General features: G+C 37.5%; 1 protein-coding gene across 1 annotated transcript in view; it reads left to right on the forward strand.

Moving 5' to 3' along the window:
• The first annotated feature begins 949 nt into the window (after positions 1–949).
• kcnc2 (potassium voltage-gated channel, Shaw-related subfamily, member 2) overlaps positions 950–20,911 on the forward strand; it is a 51,138-nt gene continuing 31,176 nt past the window's right edge. Inside the window, 1 exon segment of the mRNA XM_055190710.2 lies at positions 950–1,693. Coding sequence (XP_055046685.2) covers positions 1,139–1,693 — 555 coding nt within the window. The 5' untranslated portion in view covers positions 950–1,138.

A 20,911-nucleotide genomic window follows, 5' to 3' on the forward strand; every position in this document is an offset into this window, starting at 1 on the left:
GCGCGGAAACACCTCCGAGCGCCAGTTTTCAACGCAGAAAAAAAACACTAGCTGCTGGCTTATTTAAAAAACGCAGAGTTTCCATTGGAATCATTTGAAAAAATGCACCGGCCGCAGTCGTAAAAGCTTTGGTGTGCACGCCCCCTAAATGGCAGTGCCGTGGTTGGATAATGCAGGTTCAGGGGCGGTGTTATCCCTTGCTGACATCATAAGGGGAGCCAAATTTCAATTACCTATTTTTTTCACATGATTGCAGACAATGCTTTATCAAAATGAAGTTACTGGGTTGATCTTTTTTACATTTTTGAGGTTAATAGAAGCACTGGGGACCCAATTATAGCACTTAAACATGGAAAAGTCAGATTTTCATGATATGTCCCCTTTAAGAAATGAAAAGTTTGGATACCCCTGCTATATTAATAAAGAATGTACAACGTAGATAGGGTTTGTTGGAATTGAACACATTTTTGGAGTCAAAAATTGTTGCTGCCTAAACTTCGACCTCTTGACAAGTTCTCATTGATTCGGTAAAAGTATGAACGTGAATGGTTGATTCAACAATGAATGGAATTTGTCACAACAAACCCCAGTTTCCCCATTTTTCTTGTTAAGTATTGCAAAATCCCTTTAGCCATTAAAGTAAATTGTATTCCTTTTAATAAAAAATTATCTTAAATTATATTTCATGAATAATAAATTAATACAATTTAAATTCACGCAATAAAATGAATAAATCTGTCTTGGAAATAATTGTAGAAGAAAGTCTTTGTTGATATGACATCATATTTATATTTATACTTGTTTGTAGAATCTTGTAAAGAGAAATGACGTGTATGTGCGCGCGAGAGAGAGAGAGAGAGAGAGAGAGAGAGAGAGAGAGAGAGAGAGAGAGAGAGAGAGAGAGAGAGAGAGAGAGAGCGAGGGAGACAGAGCTTGTTGCTCTCTCTCTGATGGCTGGAGTTGCAGGTGATGAGGGATGAGCTGTTGCTTTCGCGCCGTTTCTCTTCACCCGTGCGCGCGTTAACGGCAAACCTCGCACGCGGCTCTTTCGGTTCGATCCTTCATCTCAATGAGTCTCTATGTGAACAGTTTGAGCAAAGTGACATTACTTCCCGCACGTCATGTCTCACTCTGAGCGATGGGCAAGTTCGACGAGCACGAGAGGATAATCCTCAATGTCGGGGGCACGAGGCACGAAACGTATCGGACCACGCTGAAGACCCTGCCCGGCACGCGCCTGGCCCTGCTCGCCTCCGAGTCGGACCTCGAGTCCGTCCTGGACCAGCTGCAACAAGTCCCGGGCTTCATCGAGTACAGCGCGCGCAACAACGAGTACTTCTTCGACCGGCACCCGGGCGTCTTCGCCTACGTACTCAACTATTACCGGACCGGCAAGCTGCACTGCCCGGCGGACGTGTGCGGTCCGCTGTTCGAGGAGGAGCTCTCCTTCTGGGGCATCGATGAGACGGACGTGGAGCCGTGCTGCTGGATGACCTACCGACAGCACCGCGATGCCGAGGAGGCGCTGGACGTGTTCGAGATGAACGTGGACAACGACGACGACGACGAGAACCTAAAGAGGCTGGGCATCGAGGACGCGCTCTACGCCGACGGTACCGTCAGCCGCTGGAGAAGGTGGCAGCCGGTGATCTGGAACCTGTTCGAGGACCCCTACTCATCCAGAGCAGCGCGGGTAAGAGCGCGCAGCGCGGAGTCTCCAATCGGTTACGCGCGGCTACTTTGCCATTTTGCGTTGCGCTTTTGGTGCCGAAATAACTGGGCATGAAAACCAAAACTCATGCTTGTGTAAAGACGAGTCTGTTTTGTTTAAAGTGCTCGATTTCTTTTGGAGACTGTCTGAAAACAACTGAAAGGTGGTAAGTTAGCATTAACTAAGCAGGATTTTGTATTATAGTTTCTATTTAAAAAAATTATTTTAGTGAAATTAAAGCATCAAAATGATTTAAAACCCCTATCAGCTATTGTGTTTTCTATGTATAAAGTTTGGCACCATTTATTTTTGTCAGGAGTTTATGAAACTACATTGTTGTTATAAAAATATCCGGCTCTGCTTTAAATGATCTTCACTTTTTTAGATATAACTAGACCCTATACCACGAATAGAAAAAATAACAGGCAAGCAGCTGCATTGGAAGAACCTCTTGGAGTTCAGAGGATTTTGAGTTCACAGACAGTGAAATGGGTTAATTGCTCCAGTGTTAAAATAGGACCTGATTGATTTCTACCTGCAGAGAATCTGCTTGTCAGGGTTGTTGATCTGATCAATATTGTTGCTCTATGCTTTCAATTTCTTTCTTTCCTATCTCTATTTTTAAGCTGTGGGTGTGACCTTAATATGAAAGGACATCACTTAAGATGCTGTACACTCATTACATAAAACAGTCAGGTTGGATATTGGGGTTGGATTTAAGTGCCACGATTTTATTACAGATACACGATTCAATTTCCCAGGAATCAGCAGGCATATTCTAGCCAGTCTCAATGTGTTTCCACGATGCCTTCAGCTTCTTTTTTTCCATCTGTCAGTGTAGCAGAGCTCTGTCTGTTGATGTGTGCGTGCCTGTGTGTTTTGATGCCGAACGTGCGGTTGCCACTTAAGAGGTTAACGCTGGCACACGTCTGAAGATGCTGCGCCGAGAGCGTTTCCATGGTGACCTTATCGCTCATCGGCCGCCCGTGTTCATTTAGAGCAACGATTGATTTCAGGTGTTCAAAAACCCAAACCTTCCATTTAAAATATGTGTGTGACTTATTGTTTGAGTTTGCTTGCGGATGAGTCACGCTCTGGGAAACATAAATCATGGTATCTTGAGAATATGTGTGTATTTATGTGGGCACAGATGAGCCAATTGGTGATGTTGGCAGCCGATGTCTTTCAGCTTAAACTTTACTGTGTCAGTCATTGTCCTTATCCCTGATTTGTTGGTTTAGAGGTTTTTGGATGTTGGTTAACATTATCCAATAGTATGTGTGGCCTGGGTGATCACAGTCAGAGGCCGAGCAAGTTATACATTTTGTTTAAACATTAAGACACACATTATCTATTATGAAATGATGTGCACTCTTGTTAATAGAGAGCAAGATGTAGAAAGTGGCATTTATTTAGATTTGATGTTGACAAACATACAAGTAAAAGCACACACACGCCAACACTAACATCTTCCTCCATGTACTGTTTATAGGGACTGTGTGTCATTTAAGTGTGAGACGGTGATTACAGATCTGTCTTTCACGCTCCTGACAGGACACTGTGAACCACTGGAGGTGTAAGACGTGTTTGCTCGAACGAAAATTCCTTCCATCTGTTCAGGAATTAAACAGAACCCAGGGTGCCATCATGTTAAACGGGCGACTGCCGAAGTTGTGGTATTATACATATGGGTGGACAAGAAAGCGTCTTGCTTTTATGTGAAGCTTGTTTGAATCTGTGCCTTCAGAAACACACATGTGCATGTGCATGTGTGTGCTTATTTTGTTGGTGTTTAATGTGGGACTGTTTTTTGTGCTGTGATAATTGCATGCCTGGGTTTTCTTGTATGTGAACAACACGCTTTCAACTCCTCCACTGAACCGCGGTCCAGGGCTTCAGACGGCCCACGGGAAACCATAACACATCAGAGTTAATGAAGCCGTTCAGACCACCGTGGCCAATAACACATACGCACACGTTTTAGGAGTAATCACTTACAGGACTCGCAAAATTTTCAAATCTTTGGTAGGCCTACAGGCAGGCACTATTCAGTTTTTGGTAGCCCGAAATGAATGCAAGTAGCCCGAATAAAAAAGACATTACTTTTAATGTAGAATATTCAGACCAAATATCTATCAAATAGCACATAAAATGTGAGCCTGCGTGCATTTAAACGTGATTTAAACACCTGTTTCCTGAATTACACCATATACCCAGCCAACTCTGTGAGGGAATGCATAAGCATTTAAATATATTTTTTCTTGCTAAAATCAAGATAGCAAAACAGGCAGGACGGAGATGCATTTTTGTAACCCGACTGCAAGGCACAATAGCCCGGGACGTCGGGCTAGCGATTTTGCCAGCCCTGACTTATCAAAAAGCAAATCAAACTGGGGTCTTTTAGTGGTTTCTACATGATGTTTGTATGATAGATTTTGGTATAACAGGCTTGAACTCTGACATGCCAGTAAGTGTCAACAGAGGTACAAACTTCACAATGTTTGTCTTTTTAGTTTTAGTCACATTTTAGTCACTTATAAACTTGATAGTTTTAGTCGACGAAAACACAAAAAGGTTTTAGTCAAGTTTTAGTCGATGAAAACGCAAAAAGGTTTTTTTAGTCAAGTTTTAGTCAAGTCAATTTTAGTAAAAAAAAGATATTTAACAAATTAATTTCGGTTAAAAAGTGTGGTGTATTTAATACTATTAAAATATGCATTAAGGTTGTCCCTGAGGGCTTGCCGTTGTTTAAGTCGTTGTGCCTTCTGTGCATGTCATAACAAAAAAGTTGAGCCTGATATACCCTCATGTTGAGTTTGTGTATTACGCTGAGACCTCGATTATAAAGTTGAGAAACGCGTGCCTTGCCTTGTTTTTTAAATACACCACAAAAAGTATTGGAAATGGACTTAAGTTTGACAAGTAGAGACATGTAAAACCTTAAGCTTACCATGAAATGTGTCACAAGCCGAATGTCGAGTAAAATTGAATGTATATGATATGTTAACTTGTTAGTTACCTTTAAAAAAATATTACCATGATGAGCCTTCAGGTGCCGCTTGAGGTTGGTGGTATTTTTCCCACCTAGTTTCTAGCAACATTTAACGTCGTCTCTCAATATGCATTCCGTTTTTCTTTCTGATGGATTATACTGAAAGTATGTCCATAAATCATCTCGTCGTTTCCGTTTATTGGCGTCAGGGCTACGGCCCTTCGAACTCGCCACAGCCGAAGGTGTGTTGTTGTTGTGTGAAATGTGGTGCGTGTGCGCGGCATGGTGGCAGCCGAGTGGTGGGCGTAGCCAAAACAAGGATAAGAAGCGACAGATTTCATGCAAAATAGGCAGAAATGACATGCATTGTGAACGTCAGACTTATAATCATTTTCGTTCCGTCTCATCTCGTCAACAAAAACTCGAAAGCGTCTCGTCATGTTTTCGTCATCTTAGAGCTATTTTTAGCTAGTCATCGTTGCGTTATCGTCATAAAAAAGGTGCATCAACGAAAACATTTCGTTATCGTCATCGTTGATGAAAACAACACTGGAGTACATTTGTAAAGATTTGGCTCAAAATACCCCACAGATAATTTACAGTATATTATAGCATGTTAAAATTGGCACTTTGTAGATGTGACCAAAAATGTGCCGGTTTTGGGTGTGTCTTTTTAAATGCAAATGAGCTGATCTCTGTACTAAATGGCAATGACCTATTTTTTCACATGCTTGCAGTGAATGGTTTACCAAAACTAAGTTACTGGGTTGATCTTTTTCACATTTTCTAGGTTGGTACAAGCACTGGAGACCCATTTATAGCACTTAAACATGGAAAAGTCAGATTTTAAAGATTATATTTGCAACATTCTGCAAACAAAATGAGAAGTGAATGTGTTAAAGTGTTTTTTGTTTTAAATGGAGGATGAATTTTACATTTGAAATCATAAGCAGTACTATCATTGTGTGTCTATTCAGATATTAATATTACTCACATGTTAATATGTGATTTATTTAACCCATTCTCATGAAGTGTGTATAAATAGCACACAGTGTGAATAGTTGTGTAATACATATGCCAAATTCCAATTTTGCGTGCATGTGATATGTCATTCCTGTTCACTTAATATGATGCATTGGGTTTGGGTTAGATTTGGGATTTGCTTAAGGATGTCATTTAATATATAGGTTTCTCCATGTTTTTGTTTATTTTTAAACCATGGTCGCTTTGAGTTGGGGTTTGAATTGGGGTTTGGATGTCATTTTATGTAACAAAAAGTTCTACCCCCAAATTTGAGCGACAATGGTTAAGAAAATTTAAACTAATACATGAAATAACACAAAACGGTGCAGCGTATTAAGTGAACAGGACTGGCGTATCATATGCACACAAAGTTGGAATTTGGCGTATATATTGCACAACTTTTCCCATTGCGTTCTATTTCTAAACAAAGGCATCACAAGCAAATATTAAAAATTAATGAATTTTCTTTTTCTTCAGAAAACAAGAATTTTTGTTGTTGTTTTTGTCAGTGCTCGAACTGAATCAAGTCTTATAAGGGTCCTCACCATGAGCACTACCTTTAATGACCTTACTACCTTTAAACACAACTGGATTATTTTTGTATAATACTTTTTTGTTTAAAGGCTAATTTATTAGTCATTTCAAAATATAAAGTTTGACTAGATAGCATGTTAATGTGGTAGGCCTATTAGTGGTGTTGTGGATTATTTTGACCTGCACTAAGTTGAGTGCAGGTTGCCTACATTATTATAGTTGGGGCAAGTTTTTTTTTTGGTAGCGACTTGGTAGACTATTCATTTAATGTTACTCAAAACATGTGCTTCATTAAGTAATAAGAAGGACATCAATGAGGTAACACTGAGGCTTTGCTTCATATAGAGGTCATAATTTTCAAAGTTTTTTGGCCAGTTTTGTTGCCATGAGTCATGACTCAGTGTTGATGACTTTGCCATAATCAGACGGCGATATGTTTTTAATATTAGCAAGACATTTTATTTATATTGAATACTATAATGCTCCCGCATCACATTGTGTAAACTGTTTTATATTAAAGAGATACACAGATGCAGATATCAATTAATGTACACTACACACCTTTTACTTTGATGTTCGCTTTGCTCTGTACCATCCGTGGCTGCGGGATCAGAATGAACTTGGAAAAAGTGCTAAATGATGGGGCAGAGCCGAAGACCGCTGCCGTTTTCATATGAGATTTAAAGAGGACTTGAAAGCGACAATAAATCTGTCACTGTAAAATAATGCAGCATGAAGTTAAAACAACTTGGTTTTGCAATTCAATTCAACCTACTGTTTTAGGTTTAGACTTGTAATAAGTTAACATAACTTATAAAAACAACAATGGTTTGACTTAATCTGTTAAGTTAAAGTAACATAAAATATATGTTGATTTGAAATTGTTTTTTACAGTGTACAGATTGTGAAATAAATCAGAATTTAGGTTGGCTGGGTAGAAATGTAAAAAGGACTTTTTTAAATGAACAATAATACTGAAATGATTCATATGAATTGATTGATTAATGAAGAAGAAGTAACCCTAAATGTGTCCAATTTATGTTAGTAAGGAACAATACGTTGATAAATACAGTACAAAGACAGAGAAAGACTAATACCGTTCAAAAAAGTCATTAAAATGTGTTCTCTTTCCAACACTGAGCAAAAAATATTATTCCCTATATTTTCAAAGTTAAAGAGACACGACATGGCCTAAAAATAGACTTCACACTTCTTAATTCCTTAAATAATTAATTAACAAAATTTACTGCATCCTAACAGGATTTGTCAGTATTATCTTTACCAAAATAAAAATATCTGGACCCCCCCCCAAGTATAATTTTTACTTCTTATAGTGAGTCCCTAATGCCATCAAAAGGGGTCCTGGATCCCCCCTGAATTCAAACCACTTGTTGTAGGGGTTATCTGAGCTTGAAAGTTCCTGGTCACTGTTTAATGGAAAAGAAAAGAGAAACATTTTGCAAACCCTTTTTAAATGTTTCTTTGAAGAGAGTCATACATCACGAAGGTCATAAAAAAAGACTCAATCCTTATTTTGTTTATTAAACTACAAATGAAATGTTTCGTTGCAAAATGAGATAAATCCGTTTTGTTAAATGTTCAGAAATCTCGTTTTTTGATTGTGCATTCCAATTAATATCAATCCACTGCAGTTTTTTTTATTTAAACCTTTATAACTTAAAAAATACAGCTAAGTAGCACCATAAAACAAAATAATAACATGATAACATAATAATAAACATGTTTTGACAAAAATGTTTAAAAATGGATCTTTTGCAACAAAACTCTTCAAATTATTTCTAAAATTATGTGGTGTGTGCTACTCTGAATCAATCATAGTTGTGTTTCCATTACCCTTTAAATTGCACAAATTGAAAATGGGCCTAATGGAAAGACGTCAATATATGGCAAAAAAGGTTGTACACTTGTATGAGTTTTTTTTTAAGCAATTAAAAAAACAAATCTATCACAACACTGCAATGTAAACTGTTTTTACACATACATACTGTAAAAGTCACATGATCATTTAAAGATGCAAAAGCGCGTACTATAATCTCCCTGAAATACCTCATACATGGCCGCTCCCCAGTATAAGTGCCTTACCTTGCCATTTGCATCTCCCTAATGGCTAGTGTAGTTTTGAAATGACTTATTGTGAGAGGAAAAAATGAGGTTTTAGTCACGTAACATTGGTTGATGAAAAGGCTGTCATTTTATTAATCAACATTTATAAAATATTGCAAAAGTTTTGTGCATATCTGTCAAGGAAACCTTCTGTGTACACATCAACCCGTTTAGTCAGATTCTTTCCAACACTTCTATCATTGCATCCTGTCAGATCATTAGTCGCTTTCAATTTTAATTGCTGTCCTTTCCAGAACTTCATGTTCCCATCTGTTTATTTAAGAGACACATTTAAGCAACCCAATAAATAAAGCTGTACCTTTATTCTGTGCAATAAAGGAGTAAAAATAGAGCATTAGATCTCTTTTATATCACATTAAGCCTCATGGGAGGTTATGGAGAGGTCAGTCGTGTACCTTTTCACCCAAAACAAGTACAAGAATGACTTTGAGAAACCGTGAGACTTCACTTAAACTCTGTTCAGGTGTACAACTAAACAATTTGAAGTTAAAATTGGATGCAGTCTCCATGAAGCGCTCCATCAGAGCTCAAGGGCAGTATGAGCACAACTCAAACTCACCGGGGACGTGAAACTCACACTCTCAATGTCTCTGTGTACTTCCCGCTCTCTCTACTTTTAGTCCAGTCTTTTCTATTTTGGTCTGCTGTTTGCCCTGTCATGGAGACATTTGCACTCTTACATCAAGATTAGTGTCTGGTAGCTTTGGGCAGGTCATTGCTGTGATCGATTGTCATTTTGTCTTGGGAAACTTTCAAGTTTTTACAAGTTTGGTAAATATGATATATTATGTGATATATTATTTCTGCTGTTTCTCAGGTTTGTACGTTTAATCTGGGACACTTTGTGTTTAAGTCAGCAGAACGTTTTATTTGCATGACCCGTGTGTCCTTTTATCAAATAAAAGACAAACATATATTGTATGGATATATTGAGTGGTTAAAACATGTATCTTGTGAAGTACTGATCAAAATCTTTTTTTATTTTCACTCTTTGACTGCATTTACAAAATAGCACTTTCCTAGTGACATTTTAAACAGATTGTAAGGCCCCACCCATAATTACATTGTAATAACATATTTGTTACATAGTAATAAATGAAAATAGTCATCATCCGGTGTGATTTGCGTGTAGAGTGAGTCATAAAGTGGCTTTGTTGAATGGTGACATATTAAGCGCCTCTCGTTTACTGGTGATGTGTAAATCTACTCTATTAAGTGAAGACCTCTTCAGCGGTGCAGTACGCTGGCTGTGCTGCTGGTAATTATCCTGTTGAGTTGAGTTGAGCTGCTAGTCCTGATTTAACTGCAGGTCTATTAGGAGTCACTTGTGCGGAGTGGGAACGTTCTCATCATCTGAATGACACTTAAATGAAATGAGACGTCTCGTCTGGCTGTATCCACACAAACTGTCCGTTTTTACACATGCTTTCACTGTATGACCATTTGCATGTTGACTCTACTTTCATTCATTTTTTGTATATATAGACTGAATATATCTTCAACGAAATAATGTACGGTAATAAATTGTGAATGTGTTTCATCATAATTGTGACAATAAGTTTAAATAAATGGTCTAGGTAGAGCACAGAAGATGTAAAGGTTATGATATGACTCTACGCAGTAAAATATGTAGATAAAACCGACCTTTATAAATTACAAATAATTTAATTTTGATGAAACTTTTCTGCTTTGCCAGCATCTTGTTTGTTTTAGTGAGCAACATAAGGCATTATTATAACCATGCAAAAAAAAGTGCAGTGCATGTCAGATTATATTTATTTACTTGATGCTGTTGAGTAATACTGATTATACGTTTAATAAAGAAACGTAATATATAGTAGACCTTGAATCGTAACTCTGTAGATTTGTGATAATGAGGCTATTTTTGTTCTCATTTCATAGGGCTGAAATGGTTTTTATTAAAACATTCATATGTGTAAAAAGACATACATATGGATGCTTTAAGCAATGACAAACAAATAGTTTGATCAGTACATTGGAATCGAGTGTTTGAATTGATTCACAGACTCGAATGCCTTTTGTGTTATTGAAGTTTAAATTTAAAGGGTTAATTCACCCCAAAATGACAATTTTAAATCAGCAGCATGTGCTGTATTTTGGTTGTGAATGCGCTCTGAACAACCAAGGAGGAGAACAAATTGTTGAAAAAAATCATTTGTTTTGTTTTCTTTGCGCACAAAAGTGTTCTCGTCACTTTATAATATTATTATTGAACGACTGATGAAACATGGACATTTTTGGTGATGCCTTTCATTCTTTACTGGGGAAAAGAATTGTGAAACTAACTGAAGTCAATAGGACAGACAGAAGACTCCCGGTTTTCATCAAAAATATCTAAAAATATGTTCTGAAGACAAACAGTGTACTTGGTGGTTTTGAATTTGAATGAGTTGTAAGTGATTTATGATAAAATTAGGGCTGTCAAAAGATTAATCGCGATTAATCACGTACAAAATTAAATTTGTTTTTGCATAATATATCACTGTAATTATCTTGTATACATAAATACACACATATGCATGTATATACTTAAGAAACATTTATATGTATATACATTTATTTAAATTTTGATATATTTTATATTATATATAAATTTAAAAAAATATAACACAAACAACATTTTTCTTAAATTTAAACTTGTATGTGTGCATTTACATATACATAATAATTACACACAATAAACACACAAATATATACAGCCCAGTCTCACGAAATTTCATTATATAGTCACGTAATTTTTTTTATTCTTTTTCGTGATTGTATAACGAATTGCTGTTTTCATGTGATTAGCACGTACACTGAAAAGAATGATTCATTCAATTTACTCAATTTTTTTAAGGTAAGTGGTTGCAATCAATTTATTTAAGCTACATTTAAACAAAAAAGATTAGTAAAGTAAAATAAAATAAAACTTTTGTTTAAATGTAGCTTAAATAAATTGACCGCAACCACCCACCCCAAAACAATTGAGTAAATTGAATGAATCATTTTTTTTAGTGTATTGGTCACTCAACTGTTTTGTCCTTTTTTTTACCATTGTTGCTTCGGTTTAGGGTTAGATTTACATAAAATGACATCCCTACCCAAACCCAACTCTAACCCTAAAGCCAGGCGACATAAAAAAAATCAGAAAAAAATAGTATAAACCAATACGGACTACCGGCACATCCGGGAACTTGACTGTAAATTTCGTCACCGCCCCTTTTCGGGGGAGAAAAAAGCAGCGCTTCCAGTGGCTTCCATTCAAGGTGGCGGAGCAGGGCGGCGTTTTTGCACAGCCGGCGGGCGTAAGTGACTTGTGAAGTCACTCAGATTAAACATGTCGAGTATTTATCTGTCCACCCCACCTGCCATAGAGCGCGAAAGATACATTAACATATTTAATTTGGTCATTATAAAAACATGTCCCTTTGATTCTCACAGCGTCAAATTTTGTGTAACATCGCCATCCGGTGATTGCTGGAAATATCGCTAAGCCAGTTAGTTGTATGGCTGGACGGAAAAGTGCACTCATTACTCTAAATATAATGACATAATAAATAAATACGAAGTAATTCTTTTCAAATACGAAGTAAAATCATTTACAGGCTTCCCTGTTGACTCGATGAGGTACGAGTAAATGTTTGGGTAAGACACCTCTGGCCAATAGGGAGCGTTGTTACACAAATTTGATGCTGGGAGAATGAAGGAGACACGTTTTTATATTGACCAAATTAAATATGTTAGTGTATCTTTCGCGCTCTATGGCCGGCAGAGGGTGGACAGATAATTACTCAACATGTTTAATCTGAGTGATTTCGTGGGTTGTTTGCGCCTGCCGGCTGTGTACGAAGGTTGCTTTGTTCCGCTGTTTTGAATGGAAGTCAATGGAAGGTCTAGTGAGATTTCCCCCAAAAGTGGGCGTGAACCTGTTCAGAGACATTCTATGACGTTGCGCCGGTTGTGCGTATACATAAAGTGACATTCTAATGCAAGCACCAAATCTAACCCTAAACTGAAGCGCCAATGGTTTGAAAATAGGAAAAAGCAGTTGAGTAACCAATACGTGATAATCACACGAAAACAAGAATTGGTAATACGATCACGAAATACGAGGAAATTCGTGATAATATCACGAAAAAATAATTTAAAAATAAGTGACTATATCACGAAACCTTGTGAGACTGGGTAGATATATAACACCAACACAAACTTTTATTTTATATGCGATTAATCGCGATTAATCTTTTGACAGCCCTAGATAAATTAAAAATTTGGGGGTGAACTATCCCTTTAAGGGGTATGTAAATATGTCTGTCTTAATCACATATTAAATGTAACCCTGGACCACAAAACCAAGGGATAGTTCACCCAAAAATTAAGATTCTGTCATCATTTTCTCATCCTTGTGTTGTATAATTTTTTTTCTGATAAACACAAAATAATATTTTTTGATAAATGATGGTAAGCACACAGCTTCGTATTTGTTTTCCTACTATGGAAGTCAATGGTTACAATCAGCTGTGTGCTTACTTTCATTTATCAAAATATCATCTTTTGTGTTCATAATAAAAAATAATGCAAACAGGTGACAAAATTTTCATTTTTGGGTGAACTATCCCTTTAAGTAGTACGGATATATTTGTTGCAATAGCCAACAATACATTGTTTGGGTCAAAATGATCAGTTTCTCTTTTATGCCAAAAACATTAGGATATTAAGTAAAGATCATGTTCAATGAGAATTTCCTACTGTTAATATATCGAAAAATGTATTTATCATTAGTACTGTATTAAGTATTAAAGACTTTTTCAGTATTTAGATTTTTGTTGTATCTCTGCCAAATATTGTCATATCCTAACAAATCACAATGGAAAGTGTATTTATTCCTTATAAATGATATTATTTTAAAAACTTGACCCTTATGACTGGTTTTGTTGTCCGGGATCACAAGTACTCAGACACTTTCTATAGGAAATGTAATTGCCACATAAAAAGCTATATTTCTCATCTATCATTGTGGTGAGCGTGGAGGTCATTGAGATGTTCAGCAGTGATTTTTACCAAGAGAATTATTATCTTAATAGGAGTGCCTCTTATAAACCTTCTAACCTTCTAACCATTACTGTGTCTCACCTCTAAACTAATACCACTAATAATAGACCGAATATGATTCATAAGACTCCAGAGCTTCTAATGACACAAACTTATTCACAACATACATCAGGATTTTGCTGGAAACAAAGTCAGACTTAAAATATTGAGATGATGTTATTACTTAATGAATGAAGATCCAAGGCACTACTTCCAGAACCAAAATATAAAAAGCATTTATTCAAAATATGGCTTATTTAGAAAACAATAAAATAATGACTCAAACACTGCACACTGATGCATCTCGGCCATCCAGCCATCTTCAGAGTGTGTCAGGTATAACATTAGTCACAGGTGTACATGTAATCAATTGCTCAATTTTTTTTACTTTGAAATCATCAACAAAAGTTTAAAGTTTACTAGCAGGAACTATTGGAACTGCTAAGTTCAATTCATGTTTGTGAATCAGTTCAATTTTAACATTAATTCAACAGTTTGTTTGCACAGTATCTGTGTGGCATACCTTTGATGTCTCTCTCTCTCTCTCTCTCTCTCTCTCTCTCTCTCTCTCTCTCTCTCTCTCTCTCTCTCTCTCTCTCTCTCTCTCTCTCTCTCTCTCTCTCTCTCTCTCTCTCTCTCTCTCTCTCGTGTTTTCTGGCACTGAGCCTGCTGGCACACATTCTTCATCCTCATGTACACAAACACACTCCACCATATAAAGACGACACACTCAATGTGAAAACTACCTGATAGTAAAGAAACTCCATTGATATAAATTCTCTACAACCAAGAGATGATTTTTCATACTTTTCGATTATATGATCTGTAAATCCAATGATGTTGACAACTGGATGTCATTTGTCAGGAGGAGCAGGGCTGGGTTGCGTCAGGCTAATGGATCAGTTGGGATTCAGGATTATCTATCATGTTGTCTTGTGCAGGTTGACGGGAATTGCGATCAAGTCGATCTGTGGCTTCAGTCAGATCACACACACACACTCAGTCTCAGTATGCTGTATGGTGTTCAAAATTATGTCAAAGATTATGGGGAGTATTTTCATTTTAATAAAAACCAGGGGACCCCCCTATTTTATATTGTGCTTTATAGGGGGCTGTTTATATTTGTGAGAAGTAGGGATGCACCGAATCCAGGATTCGGATTCGGATTCGGCCGAATACTGGGCTTTTTGACGGGGTTCGGGTTCGGCCGAATCCTAGATTTTTTTCCACCGAACCGAACCCTAGGCTAGCGCTACGCTGGTCGACGTCACGCGGCCGTTGATTACACACATCGGGTGCTGACGTGGAGATGAGCTTTTTATTTCGGTGAAGTTTGGGGGCTGGACACACCAAAACTTTTAAAAACGGCTGAAAACGCCTTGAGGACGCCAAATGCCAGCTGTTTTTCAGCCGAGCGCTTGATAGCTGTGATGCTTCAGCTGTGAGCCGGTTGGTTGCTGTGGTAATGTCCCGCCCCTCCTCCACTGTAATTGGACGGCCGTGTGAAAACTGACATTGACCAGAGCCAGAGAAGGATAGAGTTACGTCAAGTCCGTTCACTCCAATGGAACGGTTTTTTTACAGCAATGGCGGACCACGGAGTCTCTTCAGAGTTCCCAGAAGTCACAGTCAGCTCCATAGAGTTGCATTAGAAAGATTGAATGTGTTGAACTTAATACAAGTTTTAAGACTTAATGCGCTTGACAAATAAGATTGTATGTTAGCAATACATGTGAATCGAATAACTTTATGCATCAGTGTATTTGTAGTGCATTAATTCTCATTTAATTAAAACATTTAGGGGGTGTTAGTAGAAAACGGGTCAGGCTAGGACAAGCTGTGGATAACTTTAGCAACACACAACAAACCACGAACAGCCTTGTATTGGTAAATTTCGTTTTCTTAATGCAGATTCATCCATTATTGTAAATATTGTGTAATTAGAGAGGCTAAATAAAGTGATGGTGGTATAAAGTGCATATTTATGCATCAGCGTATGGGTGGAGTGTTTTTAACACTGTGGTTTTGCTGGTTAATAAATAAAATAAAATAAATGTATTTATTAATAACTTGTCAAATGTAGGCTATACTTACATAGTTAAGAGATTAGTAATTATTTAAAGTGATGATGATGTTATTTCCCATCAGATGTTTATATTAACAACAAAAAGAAAACTACACTAAGCCAGAAATATTATTATAATTCATAATAAATTAAACAAAGTGCTTTGTAAGTCTTTTTTTAATGTTGTGCTTTGTATATTTATAAATTAAACCAGTATGAGTTACATTCACAGCACATTCACTTTGTACATTATAAACAAGCATAACATTATAAGCTTACATTAGTACAGTTTGATGCATTTTAAAGTGGCTAAAGGCAGCGTAAAACATGTTAACAAGCCATATTCCAGCAGATGACCATACAAATGTTCCTATATTGGTGGATTTAATTTGTCAAAAAACATTGTTTATATTTTTGAGAAGTCATGGTGTAATCATGTTGTGAACACTGTAAAAAGTGAAAAGTTATTTCAACTTACCTATTTCATTGCTAAAAACAATGTTATTTTGTGTTTTTGGTATAGTACAATGTGTTTGCATGGTTTATGGTTAAAATGCAAATTTTTGTAGCTCCAGATATCCCTGCCTTCCTCAAACGCTTTGATTTTGTACAAAACTCGTCGATCTGAAAATCTGAAGAACTGTCCCTGATTGGCCAGCTAATCTGTACATTGTATTTGGCCTGAATACTTATGACGTCAGCCGGAAATGTGACGCTTACCATGTTTGAAAGATTTGCTCACAATTAGGGCTGTGCAAAAAATACTGGTACAGCTAACTATCGTGATATTTTTCCATGATAGTGTAGCGATATTTCAATCGTTACTACCGTGTGTTTTTTTAATCTGCACTATTGCAATGTATCACAACATGCAGCGCACCGCACGGTATCGTACCGTATCGCAACGAATTGTAGCACGGGCACGTATCGTGATATGTATCGTATCGTGAGGCCCTTGCCTCAGAAATGGTGAAAAACTGTCTAACTCTGCAATTCAGTACTACATAGATTTCAGTCTTCATGGTGTGTTTCAGCAATACATGTCTAACATTTATAATGAGTTTAGAATTTTTCAATTTTCAAGACAAAGCATGTAAACATTTATGGGAATTTATCGGTAACACTTTACTTGAAGGGGTGTTCATAAGACTGACATGACACCTTGGGCTCTATTAAAGTCCATTAAAATGAGAAAAATCCTGGAATGTTTTCCTCAAAAAACATAATTTGTTCTCAACTGAACAAAGAAAGACATTAACATTTTGGATGACATGGTGGTGAGTAAATTATCTGGATTTTTCTTTTAAGAAAATGGAATATCCCTTTAAGTTTAATAATTATTCTGCTATGTCATGTTTATGACAGATCTATGACAAGTTATGATGTATTGGTTTATGTCAAGTTGTAATACAAAAACATCTCAAACAGTGTCATCTTTGCATTAAAAATGACATAATTGAACAAATGACACTAAATGACAATTGTCATAAATGTGCATAAAATCGCCTTCATGTTCATGACACGTGTCATATCATGATTATGAAGGTGTCATGTCAGTCCTATAAACACTCCTTCATGTAAAGTGTTACCAAATTGAGACACAAGAAGCACACAACTCAATTTTTTTGTTAAAATCATTGCATTGGTTAATTTTACATTAAAAGCACAGTAGTATTGTGATGTAATATTTACAGAACGTGTAGAGACAGTGCACTCTTGATGTAATGGTTGATATTGTTATGTTATTGATCATTTCCTAATGAAAAATGCAATGCTTTGTTGTACAGTTTTAGAAATCTAAGACACTGTAGGTTTATAAAAGAACAATACGACCAAAAAGGGAAACTTCTGTCATAAACTAATCTTTATGGTATTATGGACTTTGTTTAAGAAATAGTTTAAAAGAGTGTTGACGTTGCTTCCATACCCTTTATATTGTTGTCTGTTCCTCAGAAGTCATGTATGGCATATTATAATATTGGTGTTTGGTTGTAGTGTTGTTTTAATTCATGTGATGTGTATGAGTAAAGTTGTGAGTCAGAACAGACAGATAATATTTCGCTTCACGCCGTTCTCTCAGCTTCAGCTTTTGACCTTGAGTGGGTTTGGAAAAATGAAAAGGTTTGTCTGAGATCTCGGGGTGGATTTGTTTCTTCTCTGTTATTCTGAGAGTCTCTTCTGAACTCACGAGGGATTTGAGGGGATGTGAGAGACGCGTGCGGTTTGATTACGGGCTGAAATTCAGAAGACCAGGGCAAGGGCATCAGTGATTCAAAACTTCGGCAAGTGAGCCCCTCGGGATCTGAATATCTCTCTCTCTCTCTCGGTCTGAACTGCTGCTGTTTTCACAGGATCCTCATTCTGTCAGACCTGCCTGCTTCTAAAGCTCGTGTGTGTCTGCGTGTGTCTGGCTGCCTCTTTCTCATCCTTGACATTATTAAATGGCTTCACAAAGAATTTGTGACAATTCATAATTCATGAACTTGTTTACCTATATATCTATCACACTAGCATACATGATACAACATAAAATGCACAACACAAATTAAACAAATATTGTAAATAGGTTTAAGCTATTTAACTTACTGAAAAGTTTGAGATGTGTAACGTTTGTGTTTTATTTGTGTATCATCTGTGCTCTGACAGGAGAGGTTTAGCATTCGCCCTGTGTTTCTCGAGCACATTTCCTTCACACCCACTGTTCTCATGACACACACAAACACACACACACACACACACACACACACACTCATTCATTAGGAAATCTGTCTGGAGCGGATGGAAAGAAATGACGGTAGATTTTCGCTCCGGCAGTCTCGCCCATCCGTCTCTCTGAACTCTCTTAATAATAGAGTGAGGAGAGACCCGTCTCACCATCTATATCCATTTAACCAAATTACCCCAATCTCACAGTAAAAAAGCACTATTCATGATTCATCAGCCAGCCAGCGGCTAACACAAGGAACCGGCGTGATGATGGGGACCCGGCACACGAGACACTGCCTCTCTACATCTCAAACGACAAGCGGTCCAAAAGGAAACCAACAAGCTTTAATCATTTTAAACCGGAGATAGACACACATGTAGAAGAATTACAATGAATTATTTCTCATTCTGTTTCGAAATGGATTTATTTTTCACATTTTATCTAATCAACCAAAAACATGGCAGTTGCTTCAATGCATTTAGGGGTGTGGTCCTGGTCAAAACAATCTCCTGAACTCCAAACTGAATGTCAGAATGAGAAAGAAAGGTGATTTAAGCAATTTTGAGCGTGGCATGGTTGTTGGTGACAGACGGGCCGGTCTGAGTATTTCACAATCTGCTCAGTTACTGGGATTTTCATGCACAACCATTTCTAGGGTCTACAAAGAATGGTGTGAAAAGGGAAAAACATCCAGTATGTGGCAGTCCTGTGGGCGAAAATGGCTTGTTGATGCTAGAGGTCAGAGGAGAATGGGCCGACTGATTCAAGCTGATAGAAGAGCAACTTTGACTGAAACAACCACTCGTTACAACCGAGGTATGCAGCAAAGCATTTGTGAAGCCACAACACGCACAACCTTGAGGCGGATGGGCTACAACAGCAGAAGACCCCACCGGGTACCACTCATCTTCACTACAAATAGGAAAAAGAAGCTACAATTTGCACGAGCACACCAAAATTGGACAGTTGAAGACTGGAAAAATGTTGTCTGGTCTGTTGAGTCTCGATTTCTGTAGATATTCAGATGGTAGAGTCAGAATTTGGCATAAACAGAATGAGAACATGGATCCATCATGCCTTGTTACCACTGTGCAGGCTGTTGGTGGTGGTGTAATGGTGTGGGGGATGTTTTCTTGGCACACTTTAGGCCCCTTAGTGCCAACTGGGCATCGTTTAAATGCCACGGCCTACTTGAGCATTGTTTCTGACCGTGTCCATCCCTTTATGACCACCATGTATCATCCTCTGATGGCTACTTCCAGCAGGATAATGCACCATGTCACAAAGCTCGAATCATTTTTAAATTGGTTTCTTGAACATGACAATGAGTACACTGCACTAAAATATATATATATTCATAGTTTCAAAGCAATTGTTCACCAAAAAATGCGCTGTGGTATTATTTACTCAGGCTCATGTTGGTCCACATCTATTATAATTATTGAAATGATATGATTTGGGACAAACTGAGGTAACAGTAAGTAAATAATGAACCTGTTTAGATTTTAGTAAATGAGGGCCAAGAATAATGTCTTCATATTGCTGAAAATTTGAGCCGTGAAGTTCTTGAGGTTTGTGTGACGTGAAGTTTCTTTTACACACTGAGCAGGATACACATTTCAGACACACAACATCAGAGCGCGTGTGTGGATGTCGTCCTAGTTGCTTTTGGTTATGACGGCACCACGCTGCCACACCTGTCCATGACTACCCGGCTATCTCTATGACAACTTACGTAACGCGGTTGTCATAGCAACAGCTGAATACCCAGCCTTGGCTCCTTGTGGGCAAACAAAGAAAAAGATGATGATGATGATGATGATGCACCCAGATAAGAAGTGCTGTCTAAAAAGACCTGAGAAATAAATAAGACAAAGTGCCATAAAGATGAAGTCACGTTGTGCTGGCAGCAAAGTCAAAATCTCTTTGAAAGTGCGATCGCACCTTTTGTTTCGAGAAGTATTAATAGCCAAGCAGAGGCGACTGCTGCTATTTCAGGAAGAGGTTTATTTAAGTATGTGTGTGTATTTGTTGCATGTTCCTGTTTAGGAAAGAAATGAGGGAAGAGAGGGATTTCGTATGGAAGTCGTGACGTTTTCACTTTTCAGAATTTCATCAGGCAGGGGAATTCATTCATCTGGCATATGCCCGGTCTAATTATCCTTAAACACTCGGCTGTCTGTTGTTTTCCAGCGGGTACGGACATCACCTATCAGCTGCTAGCATGTGTGTAACACTTTCAAAGCAAAGAGTCTGTGAGTCTGTAAAAACAGCCAGAAATAAATGAGGACAGAGAGTTTTACCTTTTCAACTCCAAAGCTTCTGAACTCCAATAATTTATTCATAAATGTTGGATAGTAAAAATAGAAATGTCATCCTTGCGCAAACGCTTTTATTTAAAGGTTGAAAATGTTGTCATTTAATTATTTCCTTTCACACCCATTGGACGTACGCTTCTTTCTGACAACCTCGAGAAGCAACGAAATTCATTGCACGTTACTTTGGATAAAAGCATCTGCCAAATACTTACAGCAAATATTTAAATAAATGCTAATGAGATTTGAGAACTGTGGAACAGAGAGGCTCTCAGGTGAAGTCTGGTTTGTATGCGAGTGTGATGTCTGTGAATGTAAAGTTCAG

Source organism: Misgurnus anguillicaudatus, chromosome 1 (assembly GCF_027580225.2).
Source record: "Misgurnus anguillicaudatus chromosome 1, ASM2758022v2, whole genome shotgun sequence".
Lineage (NCBI taxonomy): Eukaryota > Metazoa > Chordata > Actinopteri > Cypriniformes > Cobitidae > Misgurnus > Misgurnus anguillicaudatus.